The sequence below is a fragment of the Typha latifolia genome, chromosome 1 (assembly GCF_019914945.1).
Source record: "Typha latifolia isolate L0001 chromosome 1, TyphaL0001v2, whole genome shotgun sequence".
Lineage (NCBI taxonomy): Eukaryota > Viridiplantae > Streptophyta > Magnoliopsida > Poales > Typhaceae > Typha > Typha latifolia.
This window is the reverse complement of record NC_133086.1, coordinates 17,868,996-17,884,835: the sequence shown is the minus strand read 5'-3', so window position 1 is coordinate 17,884,835 and position 15,840 is coordinate 17,868,996. Positions and strand designations below refer to the sequence as shown.

General features: G+C 38.8%; 4 protein-coding genes across 7 annotated transcripts; 2 read left to right on the top strand and 2 right to left on the bottom strand.

The window, feature by feature from the left end:
* Positions 1-2,133: 2,133 nt before the first annotated feature.
* On the top strand, positions 2,134-4,161 carry LOC140790643 (small ribosomal subunit protein uS17-like). The gene is made up of 6 exons (XM_073140809.1): positions 2,134-2,239; positions 2,964-3,004; positions 3,081-3,181; positions 3,324-3,468; positions 3,544-3,633; positions 3,867-4,161. The coding sequence occupies exons 1-6, from the start codon at positions 2,228-2,230 to the stop codon at positions 3,955-3,957; spliced, it is 480 nt and encodes a 159-aa protein (XP_072996910.1). The 5' UTR covers positions 2,134-2,227; the 3' UTR covers positions 3,958-4,161.
* A 376-nt stretch (positions 4,162-4,537) lies between these two features.
* Positions 4,538-8,229, bottom strand: LOC140787090 (pentatricopeptide repeat-containing protein At1g80550, mitochondrial). Of its 4 annotated transcripts, none has more exons than XM_073135855.1 (3): positions 6,570-8,229; positions 4,957-5,160; positions 4,538-4,876 (listed from the first exon to the last, which is right to left on the bottom strand). In XM_073135855.1, exon 1 carries the CDS (start codon positions 8,197-8,199, stop codon positions 6,862-6,864), a length of 1,338 nt encoding a protein of 445 aa, XP_072991956.1. In that variant the 5' UTR covers positions 8,200-8,229; the 3' UTR covers positions 4,538-4,876; positions 4,957-5,160; positions 6,570-6,861. The 4 variants fall into 4 exon arrangements, with proteins under 4 accessions (XP_072991956.1, XP_072991967.1, XP_072991975.1 ...); XM_073135866.1 differs by having other exon boundaries at positions 4,538-4,922; positions 4,994-5,160; XM_073135874.1 differs by having other exon boundaries at positions 4,994-5,160.
* A 641-nt stretch (positions 8,230-8,870) lies between these two features.
* Positions 8,871-12,443, bottom strand: LOC140787080 (putative glycerol-3-phosphate transporter 5). Its single transcript, XM_073135836.1, has 2 exons — positions 11,251-12,443; positions 8,871-9,592 (listed from the first exon to the last, which is right to left on the bottom strand). Exons 1-2 carry the CDS (start codon positions 12,149-12,151, stop codon positions 9,075-9,077), a joined length of 1,419 nt encoding a protein of 472 aa, XP_072991937.1. The 5' UTR covers positions 12,152-12,443; the 3' UTR covers positions 8,871-9,074.
* Positions 12,444-13,508: 1,065 nt separating this feature from the next.
* Positions 13,509-14,401, top strand: LOC140797031 (uncharacterized). Its single transcript, XM_073150303.1, has 3 exons — positions 13,509-13,749; positions 13,834-13,952; positions 14,045-14,401. Exons 1-3 carry the CDS (start codon positions 13,660-13,662, stop codon positions 14,316-14,318), a joined length of 483 nt encoding a protein of 160 aa, XP_073006404.1. The 5' UTR covers positions 13,509-13,659; the 3' UTR covers positions 14,319-14,401.
* The last annotated feature ends 1,439 nt before the right edge of the window (positions 14,402-15,840 follow it).

The following is a 15,840-nucleotide window of genomic DNA, read 5'->3' as shown; positions in this document are numbered from 1 at the left end:
AGAATTTTTTTTAAAAAGAAAAATCTTATCTACTTTTTTTTTTCTTTTACTAATTTGTACTAGTAGTCCTTTGCTTAATAGTTTATCTTGAATCTTCTTTTGCTTTCGCGAAACAAGATCACCCTTAATTTGATAATCGTAAGATCCAACCAGCCAACTTCCTTCGTATGTGCAAGATGATCAGTAGCTGAGAGTGAGATTGTGATCGTATGACAGAGGGTGATAGATATTGCATCTATTACTTTTATCTGAGGAAATACCTTGTTACTTGGTTATCTTAATAACTGACAATTTTGTAGAAAAAGGTTGTTGGAATGTTTGCAAAATTGTCTTTCCAAGTGAAGAACTTCTATGAAGACTCTCTTAATTATTAGGAAAGATTTGACATGCACACTGCATTAATTTGAATGCTATGGCAGGAATGTTATTCATAACTAGTCCACTGCATTGTATGAACTTTCATTTTACTACACACAGAAATAATTAATGAATATGAGATACTCTGGACCACTCTATGCAAAGAATGAAGAATCATTCAGAAGGAAGTAGGAAATAGCCAAGTTTGATGTCTTCTGGAGGAGGTCAATACCTTTGTTTTCAAGGATGATGCACCGATAAGGACGCATGTTTTCGTGTCGCTGATCTTCACTAGAGGCAAGGCATCCAGATTCAAATCCACCTCTGGCCTACAATATTAGTACTATTAACAGGTTGTGTAGATGTTTCTTTCTTTTATATGAATGCTTTCTACTTGTCCAAAACCTTCATCCTGTCAAATGCTAACATATAACATTCAAAGTTCATATCTGATAAGGAATTAAAGATAAGGTTTAGTCATTGATGCTTATCCAAGTGCAGCTGCAGGGACCATTTGTTCACATGGTTAGAGAGACTTATCAAGGCAAATGTAGGAAGACCATCCACTCTCTCACAGAGCCATGCAAAAAAACAAAACTAGTGGATTCCTACTGTTTGTTGACCTGGAAACTAAGCTACATTTCTAGTCCTTGAAATGCATAGATACTCTTGCAACCAACACCATCACCTGGAATTTCTCAGGGCAACCACAGCTTTCAACCATCTCCTTTTGTCTCCCATATGTTCCTTTTATTTCCTTCTCTTTCTTTTCCATGCTGCCCTGTTTCAGGCTATTTGGCTTCACATGCACTTGTTAAGAGGTTGGCTAATGGCATATTGACTCAGAGGAGGCTGGGCTTAATTGATGATGATAAAGGACTTGTACACAGAGTTAACCAGAGGAGTATGGAGCTATTGTTTGGGCTAATGATCTAGCTATTCGGCCAACTGTTCTAATGGCCTAATTTAAGATAATATTAGAGAATGGTGACTTTAATATTTTATATCTAATAGAGAAGCAACTCAAATGGAGATGCAGATATTTGTTGTGGAAGACCGGGAGTTATAATCTAAGTAAAAATAGAGTTTGATATAGTGATATCCACCAAACTCTGATAACAAAGTCTATTAGGTGAGAGTCCAAGAATTTAGAGTTTTACTCTAACATGTGATGCTCGACAACTTCATTTATGACATGCATGTGGATTGCCTCATATTTGTCCTTACCTGCATATATAAAGTTAAATGATCATTTGAGAGGAAACGACTTACCATCCCAATTCACAGACAGTATCTCCAATGGAATTACTAACCCTCTCTCCTTATTTTTAACCTAGTGTTTTATAGTTTAATTAGGATACTAACTTAGCTTCTATAATGAGTTTTTGCCACCCCTTAGTACACACACACACACACACACACACACACACACATATATATATATATATATACACGTGTGTGTGTGTGTGTATTTATATATTTTTTGATAAAGGTATGTATTTATATGTTACACTTCGGCAATATCCGATCCAGTTTCGAAAGCCCAAGCCCAACATTGAAGGCCTACCCGAAGCCCATATGTGGTGCCGGGACGAGGTCGGATCTGATTAATGGATGTGGCTCTCAAATCCGATAACTTTTGAGATTTTTATGATCCGAAGTCCGAAATCGTTGGTTCGGACTTCGGAACTAGTGGCAGGTGTATTTACGGGTTAACGGGTCCCCACGAAATAATAATATAACCTTCTCCCACGTCTATATATATACGGAGGCTAGGGTTTTGGTGCGGCCGAAGCCCCTCTTTCTTGCTTCTGCAACTGCCGCCGTCTTCTCGATCGAAGGGTTCCTTGCTCTCCTTGTTGCATCAAGCATGGCGGAGCAGGTAAAGGACTAATCTCTACTGCCACTTCTATATCTTTTCCTAAAATATGTGGTCGAACCCTATATTCTTCGAGGGAGTTGGAATATTTTTGAACTTTTTTCCATGGTTGAGTAGAGACAACGTTATAGAGTGGGCATTTGGTCATGTTATTTCATGTTTTGTTCATCTTATGTGTCGAGTTTGTGACTCTGGAGTTCCATCGACTATGTTGGAATTCAGGGTTCAATTCTTGTTGTCCAGGAAGCTGTGAGCTTTCTTTGTTAAGATTAATTAGGAAGATCGTGTGCCATTCTAGCTTCCTAATTGTGGTTAAGAAACCACACAAGGGCATTATTCGTTTTGTATTTATTTGTATGAGAATGTGTTATTTAGTTATTCAACAGCAATCTTTTGTTATTATAGTTTGATGAAGAGAATGGAAGAGTAAATATTTTATTACTCACAATTCCTGCTAGCTCATCCTATTTGTAAATTGTAATAGTTGTAAGAATAGTTTTGCAATTGAAGATGAATTACCAAGTGCAGTTAAGAGTTAAGACTCACTATTTTTATCAGTGTGTATATTACTAGGTATTTGCGCATGAATTTTAGGTTATAATTGGAGCATATTTCGTGAAATAACATCTCTGGTTATCATTTCTTTCGGAAGTTGGAAAGAATTTTTTTTTTCCGGTTGTTTGTTACCCTGACTGCTTTCCTCTGTTTCTTTTGCACTTACGTGCAGACTGAGAAGGCATTTTTGAAGCAGCCTAAGGTGTTTCTCTGGTAAGTACATTGTTACATTATCATTCTTTCCTTTGTGGTTACTTGGTTAGATGTTGATTTGATGGGAGTGATGCAGCTCAAAGAAATCAGGAAAGGGAAAGAGGCCTGGCAAGGGTGGGAACAGATTCTGGAAGAGCGTTGGACTTGGGTTCAAGACACCCAGGGAAGCTATTGAAGGTCTTACTTTGCTTATGCTTACTCAGTATTTTAATCACTAATTTGCTATTTGCAAACTGTGTTTATCATTGTTATTGAAATTATGGTGCGAATGTCTGTGAGATCCATTCGTTGTGAAATTGTTATCTGTTTTTTCTTGCAGGTACTTATATTGACAAAAAATGCCCATTCACTGGCAATGTTTCAATTAGGGGTCGCATTTTAGCAGGCACATGTCATAGTGCGAAGATGAATAGAACCATCATTGTACGCAGGAATTATCTTCACTTTGTGAAGAAGTATCAAAGGCAAGCTAATCAATTTATTGTTTATCTTTTTACTTGGCCACTATAGATTGATAACTTCTTTAATTCAATAAATAGGTACGAGAAGAGGCATTCAAATATACCTGCACATATATCACCTTGCTTCCGTGTTAAGGAAGGGGACCATGTCATCATAGGCCAATGCAGGTAAGCTTTATCTTCAATATTTTTGGCATGATTTATCAGAGTTATGCCATCTGTAAGAGTTCAATGCATTTGAAATTACTGTTCGGGTTCTTATATTCACGATAAGTGCAGCCATCATTTTCTTGAGGCATTGTATTATTGTTAGTCCCTATAATTGCTATATTCTATAGCTTGTATCATGCACATAGTCTTTATGGTTCATCAAATTGATGTATGCATGATGTGTGATCCAGGCCGCTGTCTAAGACTGTCAGATTCAATGTGTTGAAAGTCATTCCTGCTGGATCAACAGGTGGCGGAAAGAAGGCTTTTGTTGCAGCCTGAGATAGCCAGAAGGCTTTCTCCAAGAGTATATTTGTCAGTTAAAAGCTTCGACTCTGGGAGAAAATAATGCTTTCGACTCTGGCAGATTGTAGGTTTCTTGTGTTTGATCCTTGAGCTAGTATTATCGAGTGAACCATTTTTGTAAGCTTTTTTAAAATTGAATGCTAAAGATTATGATATTCAATTTAATGCCTTTTTGAGTAATGAACTGACAGTCCTGTGATATGCAAAATTTGGTATCTAAAAGGCTTTTTAATTGCCTTTTTCTTCTCATGCTGATTCGTTATGAATTTGTTGTTTCCACAAAAGTAGTATCTCATATAGCCAACAGGATGCTGGTTACACAACCAAAGAGTTGAAGATTTAAAGGTCATTGTTATTATTTTGCATCTGTTTAATGGTATGCACTTGTGGCTGTCTGTGTGGATTTCGAGCAACCTGGTTAGAAGAATGTAATTGCGTTTAAGTAGATTTAACTCTCTTTACTTGTTTCCTGTGATAGGTAGGATTTATCATGTGATGAAGCATCATCTAAGATAATAATAATTAATGAGATTTATCACACTAATTTGAGATCGGATAAAAGACAATCTACAGTCATAAGACCTCTCTTAGATGCAATGATGGTGTTTGATTCCAAAAGAGTATAATTAGTGACCCGTTTATATATACCCTCAACCAAACTATGATAGTATAAATGGCTAAAGTCTAATTTAGTCCCAGGAGGCTACCTCTCTTATCACCATTTTTACTTCTTCGTCTTGCGTTTTGCTTCCATGTCTTCCCCAATCTCTCTCATGAGTCACAGCTTAAAGATACTGGTAGCTAATGCAATTACGTATGCTTGAATCTTTCTCCAATTCCTCATGGCTAGTGGAGATAGTGTGGAGATGCCCTCAACCTCCTCAGAAAAGATTGACTGATTCATTACTCAAGAAAAAGTAAATGTTAGGATACAAATCTCCCTGCATCAACAAGAACAGCGTTTTGACAACCAACCTGATTATTTATTCATGAAAATTTAAAGGCATCTTACAGGTGAAATTCGAGTTTCAGGCAGATTCAATTTGAATCCGCAAGGTAATATGCGACTGCGTTGAACCACCAGCAATGTTAGTAGCACAAAGATGATTTACTAGGTTTAAAACAGCACATAGCCTTCCTTCGAAAATAAATGCTCGATCATTTTGACTGTGGCTCAATCTGTGGATAAATTGCGGATAAAATCATAAGAACAATCAGAATGAAGAAGGAAAAGGCCTGGTTTCTCAACACGATAGAAAGATTGTTTACCAGGCAAGCAAATATAGTATAGACTATAGAGACAAACTTCTAACCATTAAAATGCTAAAAATCAAGATCTCCATATCCTAGTATAGCCTGTCGACCGAGCAATAAGGTTTCAACATTCCGGGTATCGGGAAAAGAATGAAGAGACAGAAAAGGATTAATCTCTAATGTTAACCGACTCAAAGGGAAAAAATGGAAAAAGAAAGAAACAAATGTTTGTGAGATATTTGCCAAATACTTACTTTTGTACAAATGGCCACTTGATAGCTGATAAACTAATCTATTGTTAATGACATAGTTGTGCCATTGACATATTGTACGTGGGAAGAGAAAAGGAAATAAAACTGAATAAAGCATGTGGAAAAGTAAAATAATTAGTGCTTCTAGTACTGAAAGAGTTGGACATTTGAAGGCTGAAGCTCAGTAAAATTAGGAGTTAAAAATGTTGGATGATTAAAAAAGTGAGTAGTTTGTATTAGGATGTTAGATGCAATGTTATTCAGAAAATGAAATTAAGTCATTAACAAATTTATATATTTGGGTGAAATTGGAGGAAATATCAGTTAGTCTAACAATTTCAAATAAGTCAGAGCACTTAGAGGAAGAATTTAGTGCACTTTTAAAGAGGAGAGATTCAATGGAGATTAAAAAAAGATAGAATTAACAAGGCTTGAAAAATATGGTTGCAATCAGGACTTCAAATGAAAATATTGCTTTTGAGCTTTATCAAAAGTTAACACCAAATGTATCGTGCACAGGAACTTCAACACTCCAGCATAGCCGTAAGCAGAGAAGCTGACATATTAATGACAAATCCTAGGAAGATAATTCAACATATACTATCTTTCTTTCTGATTGACTGTGCAAAGGTTCTTTAGTGCCAAATGTTTCACCTAAAAGCATAAACGTTATGGTCTATATGCATGAGGAGGCCAAAATTCCTAGCTACAAAAAGCATGGCAAATACTGAGTATAAGACCATTTGATGAAGCTGTTGTTTAGATGATTTGCGACTGTGTTTAAATTGAGATCTGAAAGAGCAACACCAAGATGTGATTAAATATGTAAATGTCTGAGCAAAGTTGGATGATGTCTATGCATATAACTCATGCGTGATATCTGCAATTTCTAGTAAAGAAAAACATATTAATAGTCTCTCTTCTGAAGAACAGATGATTCCAATCATCAGCCTGTACTCTTAGATTCCTTCAATTTTATGCACAACTAAGAAACAGGTATCAAGAGAACCATATCGATATAAATGATAAAAGAAAAAGTGCATCCCAAATGCTTATACAGTTAAAAAGATGTGTTAAATTCACCTTTCTTTCAATTCTCTTGTTCCTCTCCAGTAGTATATCCGCTCTGCTCTTCTGCAGAAGGCCTCCAAGAAACACTTGTTCAAGTACGCCAAAAGAACCCTAATCCACCACTCAGGTGAGACGATAGGTAAAATACTCGCGAATCTACAACTCCAAAAGGTTCAGCCTCATGAAACTCCCGACCAAAACCACGAGAAAAAGCATTATCAATAGAATACTGCTTAGCCGCAGCTGGGCATTTCTTTCTTCCTACAGTGGGCATCCATATCAGGTAATGCAACTCACTCTACCCTCAGAAGACACCACTCAACACATTATCGTCATCCGATTCTGCACCAGGAGGTTTAGTCCCCAACTCCTTCCTCGGCTTAGGCGAAAGACCCTTCGCCAGCATCTCCTCGTCATACTTCCGAGCCATATCCACCATCCCCTTCTGCAGCAAAGCATCAATCAGAGCATTGTACGCAAACGCATCTGGGCTACATCCTTGCTCCTCCATCGCCTTCCAAACAGTAAACACCGGCCGGAGGAACCCCCACCGCCCAAATTTCTTCATCAGCATCACATAGGTATCCATCCTCGGCCGACATCCGGTCAAAATCATCTTATCAAACAACCCAACAATCTCCTGAGGGCGAGTCAGGTACTGAAAGAAGCAATGATAGGTGAGCACATTCGGTTCACATCCATTCTTTTTCATCTGATTAACAAACAAATACCCCTCCTTAAACCTCCCCTCTTTGCACAAGAGCTTAACAATCGTATTAAAAGTCGCAGCATTCGGCCGGCAGCCGGACTCCATCATCTCCTTATACATCCTGATGGAGAAATCAACCCCTTGCGATAGCCCAATCGCGTGGATGACCGTATTGTACGCGACAACATCCAAAAAGATGCCTTTCTTCTTGATTTCTTTGTATAATTTGACGGCTTTCCATGGCTTTCCCGACTTGGAGAGGAAGTCCATGTAGATGGTGTAGGAATGCAGATCCTTCTCTACCCCTCGACGGTCCATCTCGTCCCAGAACTCGCGGCACCGGCGCCAAGATCCCACCTTTACCCATCCCCGTAGGATCAAGTTGTGAATCTTGGTGTCCGGCGGGAAAGGCGGGGGCGAAGGATTAGAGCGGAGGCAAAGGTCTTCGGCCTCGGAGACGTGGCGGTGATCGCAGAGGGCGTCGACGAGGAGGTGGAAGGTGGGGAGGTCGCCGCGGAGGCCGAGGGAGGCGGCGAGGTCGAAGAAGGCGAAGAGGGCGTCAGAGACGAGGTGGGCGGCGGCGAGGCGGTTAAAGAGGGAACGGAGGGCGGGGCGGAGGGAGGAAGGTTCGGAGAAGGAGGAGGAGTGGGAGGACAGGAGGGAGAGGGCGGCGGGGAACTCGAAGTGCTTACCGAGGATGTCTACGGCGAGGGAGAGGGTGGAAGGGGTGTGAGAGAAGTTGCCGCCGGTGGGGGAGGCGGCCCAATGGAAGAAGTCGATGGCGCGGGCCCAGTCGTTGGAGTAGGTGGAGAGGGTCGAGAGGACCGTGGTGGAGTCGAGGGGGAGAGGAAGAAGAGGAGAGGAGGAGGAAGAGGAGAAGCGAGATAGGAGGAGGTAGGAGGAGGAACGAGGGAGAGATGGGAGGTTTGGCATTGGAGAGAGCCAGAGAGGCGGCTCTCTAGTCTGTCCCTCCTATTTAGATTCTGCTAATTTATACAGTTTAAATTTTAGTTTTTATTTTTATTTTTATTTTTACTGCGTAGGGAGTTATTTTAATTTGAAGATGAGAATTTAGCTATGTTGCCAAAAAGTCCTACTACAAATTTTCTTTTTTCTCACAGAACAGGGAGTTAATTTTGATTCAGAGAAGAGAATATATCAACCCAGGATTGTTGAAATATTAAATGAGATTTTTGTGCGAGTAGATTTAATTTTATTTATGCAATAAAAAAGATTTTAAATTTATTTAGTTATATTCATCAGACAATCGAGTATTTCAACAAGAAATATATAACATTCTGAATGCAACTTCTATGCATCATTTATGGGAAAAAAATCTCAAGGCTAATTATACTAAAAATTCTTAAATTTTAACAAAAGCAAAATTAGATTCTTATGTGTGATTCCTTATAAATTGTGTGCACTCATCTACATAGGCTAATTCATAATATTACCAAAAGTTAAGAATCTTTTGAGTATTAATGTCCCTACAATCCTACAAAGGCAACAGTACACAAAAAAACCTAGAAATTCAACAAAAGCGTCAATATACATCATTTTACCAACCCACGATTATAAAAAATCAACTGTACTAATGATCCATAGAACTGGAAAGAGAAACTTATTCTATTATCAGGTAATATAATCAGGATTCTACAAAAGCGGCATTGCATCTAGCTTTACTGTCGCGAGGAGTACATGGACAGTGTGATATGTTTTAACAATCAAATTACAATGAAAATAACTAAAAAAATTGAACATATGTATGTATGCCGCTAAGAATGCACCTTGTACGTCATTGCTTATATCTATTTTCTCTCACTCATCTTGCTAACTACCTCAGATTTTGCAATATTTACCAAAAACATAATAGCAAAGGAGGTTGAAACAATTAGCATAAAAAATACACTATTCCATCCCCTAGTTAAGATATATCCAGTGAGCAAAGGTCCCAGAGCTGCCCCAACAGAGCCAGTCCCATCAATAATGGCAGTCACGGTAGCCAATGCTCGCGAATTCCCTTTAATCGTGTCTTGAGTACCCAGATCAGCTGCGACCGCTGTAGTAATAAGAGAGTATGGGCCATTCACAAAATAGCCAGAGAGGAACATTAAGCCAATGTTGTGGTTCATCGACAGGCTGCCATATGTTCTATAGAAAAAAAGTGTTGGGATTGACAAGAAGAGGAATAAAACTGAAGTGATAGCACGAGCACCAATTCTATCTGAGATGAATCCTGCTGAAATTCCACCAAAAACCCCTCCAATATCAAATACTATTGAAAGGATTCCAGCAGCTTTATGCGACAAGAGCTGGCCAGCAACAGCTACAAAATAGAAAAAGTTGATTCAGTATAAAGGTCATTTATGATTTTCTGCTGATTCTTGCTGAAAAGCCTAAAACTTTTAGGCAATTAATCCAGTGTACCACAATAACGCCTTAAAATCAAAGACTTAATTTGAATTAATAACTATGCTGAAATTACAAGGCTAATGGAATGAATACAAACAAAACTTTAGAAATTGAAAAACATGCAAGAAACCAGGAATCAGTAAATAGATTTTTTTTTTGTTGAGAAAACAAGAATCGGTTAATAGTTATGTTAACTTTTGCGAGGTTCTACTATCTACCATGGGTTTATGTGCCGGAAGCCCAACAAGGCATAAGCATTGCAGAAGGCAAGTTAAGGCATGCAGAGAATCTTATGTCGCGCACAATATGGTGCCACCCAGCATGCACCATGCTGTGCACTGGGTTGTACCAAAGACACTTCCCATCTAACTAACTGACACTTTTGCAATGGCAGAACAAAATACTGAAAGTTGCATATTAAAATGTTTCAAATCCATCCAGTTCTCCCATGGTGCAGCAGATAACAATGGTCGGGTACTAGCCCATCTTTTAATAACCATGGTTCTTCCTTCTATGTGTGCTAGTACAATCACTTATTCATAGCAAGAATCAGATTTTTCACTATTTAGATGGAAGGTCCTTCTTAGGTCTTTTAGTAGATATTATATGTCTTGAAGTGTCCCAATACTTGTGAAGAGAGATTATTTTTTTATTGCTATTTGTGCTTGTAGGCTTCTTCTCTCTGGATTTGGTATCATTCTACAGAAAACCTTCACTTTTGCACTGCCATAAGTAAAGCTTCTATCATTTTAAACTTGATACTGAGACAGTGAGTAACTTTTAGAGAGTAGCCCAAAACCTAGCTCTACACTGTTATCGTTTATCCGTGCATAGGTAACAGTGTAGAGCTACCAACTAGCTCTACATTAACATAAGCCAAATCTCAAAGTTACCAACTTATAGGAAACATTAATCAATTCTACTACTCCCTGATCAAGAGATTTTCCTACAACACTAATCTTCATTAAATTTCCTAAAGAATAGCATACAGCTGTGGTCCACCTAAATCTTACAAGGGTAATAGTTTCATTTAAATTAGTCAAAACAAAAACACTTTCTCCTGTTTGGCTAACCTAAAAGAACATTCAAGCCCCCATATAGTCTTACTTGGAGCAAAGAAATCAAAAATCCTGACCAAATATACTTTCATAACATCATTTAAATGACACAAAAAAAAATTTGTTGAAATTTGTGTCTTTCCTAAAATATGATAGAAACTGTAATTTCCACCTCATCATTGTCACCATCGTAAGTATCCTAAATATAATCTTGCACATTTAAATTTTATGGAGGCTTACTATGAGAGCAATAAGTTTTCATAGCATCAACCTCGAATCACAAACCCAAGTATACGATACTACACCTATGCTTCAGATTTATGTATTGATTGACATAAGTAAAACTAGAACTAGCTAATCTACCATTATCATGGTTATTGTCTTACTAGTTATTAAATTACAACTGCAAGAATCACATGATGGTTGTAAATCACACAATTTTTAACAAGGGCATGAGCACATCTCTGCTAACAGCTTAATCACAATGCACCGGATAGTATATATACTCACATACCATTGTGTCGAATGTAGAATGGCAACCAATACAGGAAAGTGTATGCGACAAGCTTGGAGAAGAAGAGGCAGAACGAATACGGTGCCACACCAGGCAATCTCCACGCCTCTAAGAAACCAATCGCCTCTGCTGATTCGACCTTCGCCGATCCAATAAGCCCAATCTCTTCCTCCCCATTCAAATGATCCTCCTCATTCTCAGTATCAGCCATCTCGATCTCCACGGCCGGCCAATCAAACCCCAGATCTCTTGGATCCGCGACTAAGAACGCCCAAACCAAAATCCCTACAACAGCGATCACAAGCCCCGGCAAGACGAACGACCAACCCCATCCAAACTCCAAGACCGAGGAGGCAATTACAGATCCAAGGATGTTTCCCACCGAGGTGTTCGAGTTCCAAACCCCCATTACGAGCCCTCGCTTCGACTTCTCGAACCAATTCCCGACCACGGCGACAACGCACGGCCACCCGATCGATTGGACGATCCCGCTCACCATCTGGACGGCGAGGAAGAAGGCGAGGCGGTGGATGTTAAACCAGAACGCGAGGCCGAAGGCGGCGGTTGTAGCGCCGCTAAGGAGCATGCCAACAGCGAGGAACCGGCGAAGGTCGACGCGATCGGCCACGTGGCCGGCGAGGTACATGCCCAGGGAGTACGAGGAGAGGAAGGCAAGGTCGAGCTCGCCGAGGCGGTGGGGACCGCGGGGGCCGGAGAACGGCGGCCATCCCCCTCCGTCGCCGTCGCCGGATGAAGGGGATTCGGGGCCGAGGACGCTCTTGACGATGCTGGGGGGCTTGCGGGAGGCGTGGAAAGCGGCGTAGGCGGAGAAGGTGAGCAGGAGGACAGAGATCTGGTGGAAGAGGAGGCTCCGGCGAGGGGTTGGAGTTAGGGTTTCCATTGTAGGAACCCTAGATTTGGTGGTTGGGGCATGGGACAAGGAAGGAGAAGAGGTCGGTGAGGAGATAATCGAGGAAGAAGCGTCGAAGAGAGGGAACAATTAAGTATAAATAAATCAGTAATTAAAATGTTTTCATACACTATTTATTCCTATGATATGACTATAAATTGCTAATTCTAAGCTAATAGTATGACTTTTTTTTTTATATAACGAAAAACCCGTGGACAACATTTGTTGTGAATTACTAGATCCCCAAAATTATGAGCTATATGATATCCTACTTCAATAAAGCACCTTGATGGATTGAAATACTATAATTAATAACAGGGGAGATCTGCTACTCTATAATTTTGGCATTGAAATTGACTGCTTTCACTACTTTAATACAGTTGCCGTAGACGGTATCGTAGTTTTGATTATCAAACTTCATAACTTCTAAAAATTGAATCTTTTGCATGAATCAATTGCTACGGAAAGATGTCGGATCCTACCAAACTATAAGACTTTTTTTTAAAAATAAATAAATAAATAAATAAAGACGAAGCTACTAGATATAATGAATTCAATTATCCTATTATTAGTATTTGATGAATCTTTGTGTTGAAGCCCAAATTGGATATAGTTAAAGCTTGTTGTATTTTATTTTATTTAAATAGTTAATTTAGTTTTTTAATTTATATATTAGAGAGAATTAATTTGTATGACTAGTTTAGCATAATATATTAAAAAAAAATGTAATGTTAATATTATTATTAGATTCTTCGATTATCAGAGAGTCCATCAATAATGCACGCCATCATATCAGAGAGTTAATCACAAGCAGGACTCTCTGATATCGTTTATCAGAGAGTCCTGCTTGTGATTCAAATTGTGATTTCTGAATCACCTTAACATTCTTTTTGTTACTCTATTCTTAAATTAGGCCAAGGTTGAAATGGAAATTTCAATGATGTTAAGAGGCCCAAAAATGTCTTATGTGGTTGCTTTTTCTTTTAATAAATCAACTTCAAGATTGATCTTTATCAAAACCAACTTGTTATAATGAAAAAAAAATAATACATAATTATTGATATGATACCTAATAACTTATGCCTTTAAACATCGACTCAGAGCTATCTTCTTGTTTTCTGAAATGCTCTGTTTTGCTCTTGTAATTAGACTCAATAATGTATGTTTGATCGTTTTCCAATCAAGCAATCCTACGCACACTGCATTCCAATAGACCAATGGAAGTTCCTAAAAGTTTCTCCACAGAGAGAGAGAGAGAGAGAGAATCAATTAAAAGGAGACACGATCGAATGAACAACAGTGTGCAATCAACTATGTGGGCTCTGGTAATTAATAGGTAGGCCGAGAGAAGGAAGATATATCGAGAGCCACATGATGGTGGTGCTTATCTTTTTCTCCAAGTGCCTGGTCCTTGTCGGCCAAATGACCCAAAAAGAATCCTCTCCTCTCCTCTCCTCTCCTCATCTATACCCCCACCTGTTGACGATTATTAACTTGAGATGGCAGGGATGCTCCCGGGAGTCGAATTCGCTAGGAGGAGGAGGATCCACCAAGGTGGCTCGTCGGAGAGATCGCCGTTTTGCTTGAACGTACGTATCCATCGTACCCCACTCTAGTCGAATAGAATACATTAATCTTGTTCCTAACTGTCCTACACCATTGCTAATAATTAGCAACGAAGCAGCCTCAGCAAAGAGCTCCACGATTGCACTCTCGGAAGCATCGCTCGCGAGGCGAAGGAGAGGTTGGATGAGAAGCTAAGGAGTCAGACGAGAGAGCCCGAGATCAAGAGGTGAGAGGAGACGGAGTGACGATCATAATTTGTAGGTTTGCATATCAATATAAGTTGTTGATGTCTTTCCGTTCGTTTTGCGTGCTTGTTAGCATGGAGAGCATTGGAGACAAGAAGAAAGGTGGTGGTTGCCTGCAAAGAGAGGTTTACTCTTCCAAGAAGAGCATGAGAAGGTTTAGCTGGAGCAAGCTGGGTTGGAAGGCGGCGGAGCAAGTCGAGTGCGCCGTCTGCTTGGAGGATTTCAAGACCGGCGATATTCTACTTCACCTGACGTGCAGTCATCGGTTCCATTGGAGCTGCGCCGCCCCATGGATCAAGACAAGCTCCAACTGCCCGATTTGCCGGACGTACTGCACATATGTATAGATATAGATATAGATAGTTGCTTAATGTGAGGATTACATCTCATGCGTCAATGGAATTGTTAATCTACTGTTTGGTTTGCAAAACTTTGCATAGATTTGCAGTTGAGTCAGTATTTTCTTCATTCGAAAGAAACCTCGATCCTAAATTTCCCAGGAAAATTATCAGTTAGATATTGCTGGGACTAATGCAGAAAGAAGTTAATGGAAGAGGATAAGAAAAGAGATATACCATCAGATCGCAATAAAGGTTGGTGGGCTCGCTCTCTGGATTGGTATGTCTCCACACTGAATTGGCTTTATTGGTGTGCCACTATACAGAATTGACACCCATTAACTCCTGAGGAGAATTATATTTAAATTAAAAGATGAAGCTGATTGATGCAACTGCAGCAGAAAGCAACAATACTTGTGCCAAAAGCAACAGATATATATATACTATACCTGCAAGTGCAACAAATTAAAATGATGTAAACTTCAATACATTACTAGATATACAAAATATAAGTATTTTTTAAGTTTTCCATATCTTTCAAATATAATAGATGTATGCTTTCTCAAAAGCCCTCTCCTCTTACTACAAAGCTTTCTCCTTAAAAATCATCATAATAGCATTTATAGGTGTGTCTTGTAAAGATAAATCTTGTGAGGATTATCAGAATGCGTTCCAATGTACTCTTATGAATCTCCGATAAATTCAAAGGCTATTCTGAGTTAAGTCAAACTAAGCAACAATTTTATCCATAAATATTCTACATAACGTGACAACGTGTTATCATTTTATGTGCTCATTATGTTGGTTGTTATAGAAAGAGGGAAAAAATGAAGGATTACTAAAATGCCACATTATCTTATTATTTTCTTTTTAGATATTTGTAGAGGGTTTGTAAGCATAGTAATATTCATTACTTAAATATCTTTACATCTTTTAACTAACCAAGAGATAAGCCAAGCTGAGAAGCTAATTAAGAGAGAGATAATTGCTGGCTATTCTGAATTTTGGAGACCATTGTTGTGGGGAAAATGCTTTTAACTGTCTGTTTCAGATAAGATAAAGGACTTTAACGCTGCAAGTTTGAATCACACAATCTTCTATTGGTTAAAAATGAGAATGTAAATAATTAAAAGTCATGCTAACAAACAAAAGTATGAGATTTTTTTTTTCTTGCCAAATTAAGTGACAAAATCTTGATGACAAAATTGAAGCCAGAATTAAATTAATCTACGACGTGCTGACAACTTAATGTATTATGATCTATTTATCGTTCTTTGATTATTTACTTCTGTAGATCAAAATCTAGTCTTTACTATACGAATGTGCATTAATACGATTCGGAAGTCAACAATAATAATGGATCGAAGTATGATGTCTTACAGGCATACAAAGGTCAATAACAAAGACTAATAGCTCAACAAAATTAAGCAAACAAAGAAACTAATGTGCATGCTAATTAAACCACTATAATTCTCAGTACCATATCTGTATATCTACCAAGATCATAACATCACACGACTCGCCTTACAGA

Coding starts and splice junctions, on each gene's coding strand:
- LOC140790643 (XM_073140809.1), top strand. Junction 3,182..3,323: donor ACCCAGGGAAGCTATTGAAG/GTCTTACTTTGC, acceptor TTTTTCTTGCAG/GTACTTATATTGACAAAAAA. Junction 3,469..3,543: donor TTTGTGAAGAAGTATCAAAG/GCAAGCTAATCA, acceptor TTCAATAAATAG/GTACGAGAAGAGGCATTCAA.
- LOC140787090 (XM_073135846.1), bottom strand. CDS start 8,199: ATGCCAAACCTCCCATCTCTCCCTCGTTCCTCCTCCTACCTCCTCCTA.
- LOC140787080 (XM_073135836.1), bottom strand. CDS start 12,151: ATGGAAACCCTAACTCCAACCCCTCGCCGGAGCCTCCTCTTCCACCAG. Junction 9,593..11,250: donor ATTCTACATTCGACACAATG/GTATGTGAGTAT, acceptor TCTATTTTGTAG/CTGTTGCTGGCCAGCTCTTG.
- LOC140797031 (XM_073150303.1), top strand. CDS start 13,660: ATGGCAGGGATGCTCCCGGGAGTCGAATTCGCTAGGAGGAGGAGGATC. Junction 13,750..13,833: donor GATCGCCGTTTTGCTTGAAC/GTACGTATCCAT, acceptor GCTAATAATTAG/CAACGAAGCAGCCTCAGCAA. Junction 13,953..14,044: donor AGAGAGCCCGAGATCAAGAG/GTGAGAGGAGAC, acceptor CGTGCTTGTTAG/CATGGAGAGCATTGGAGACA.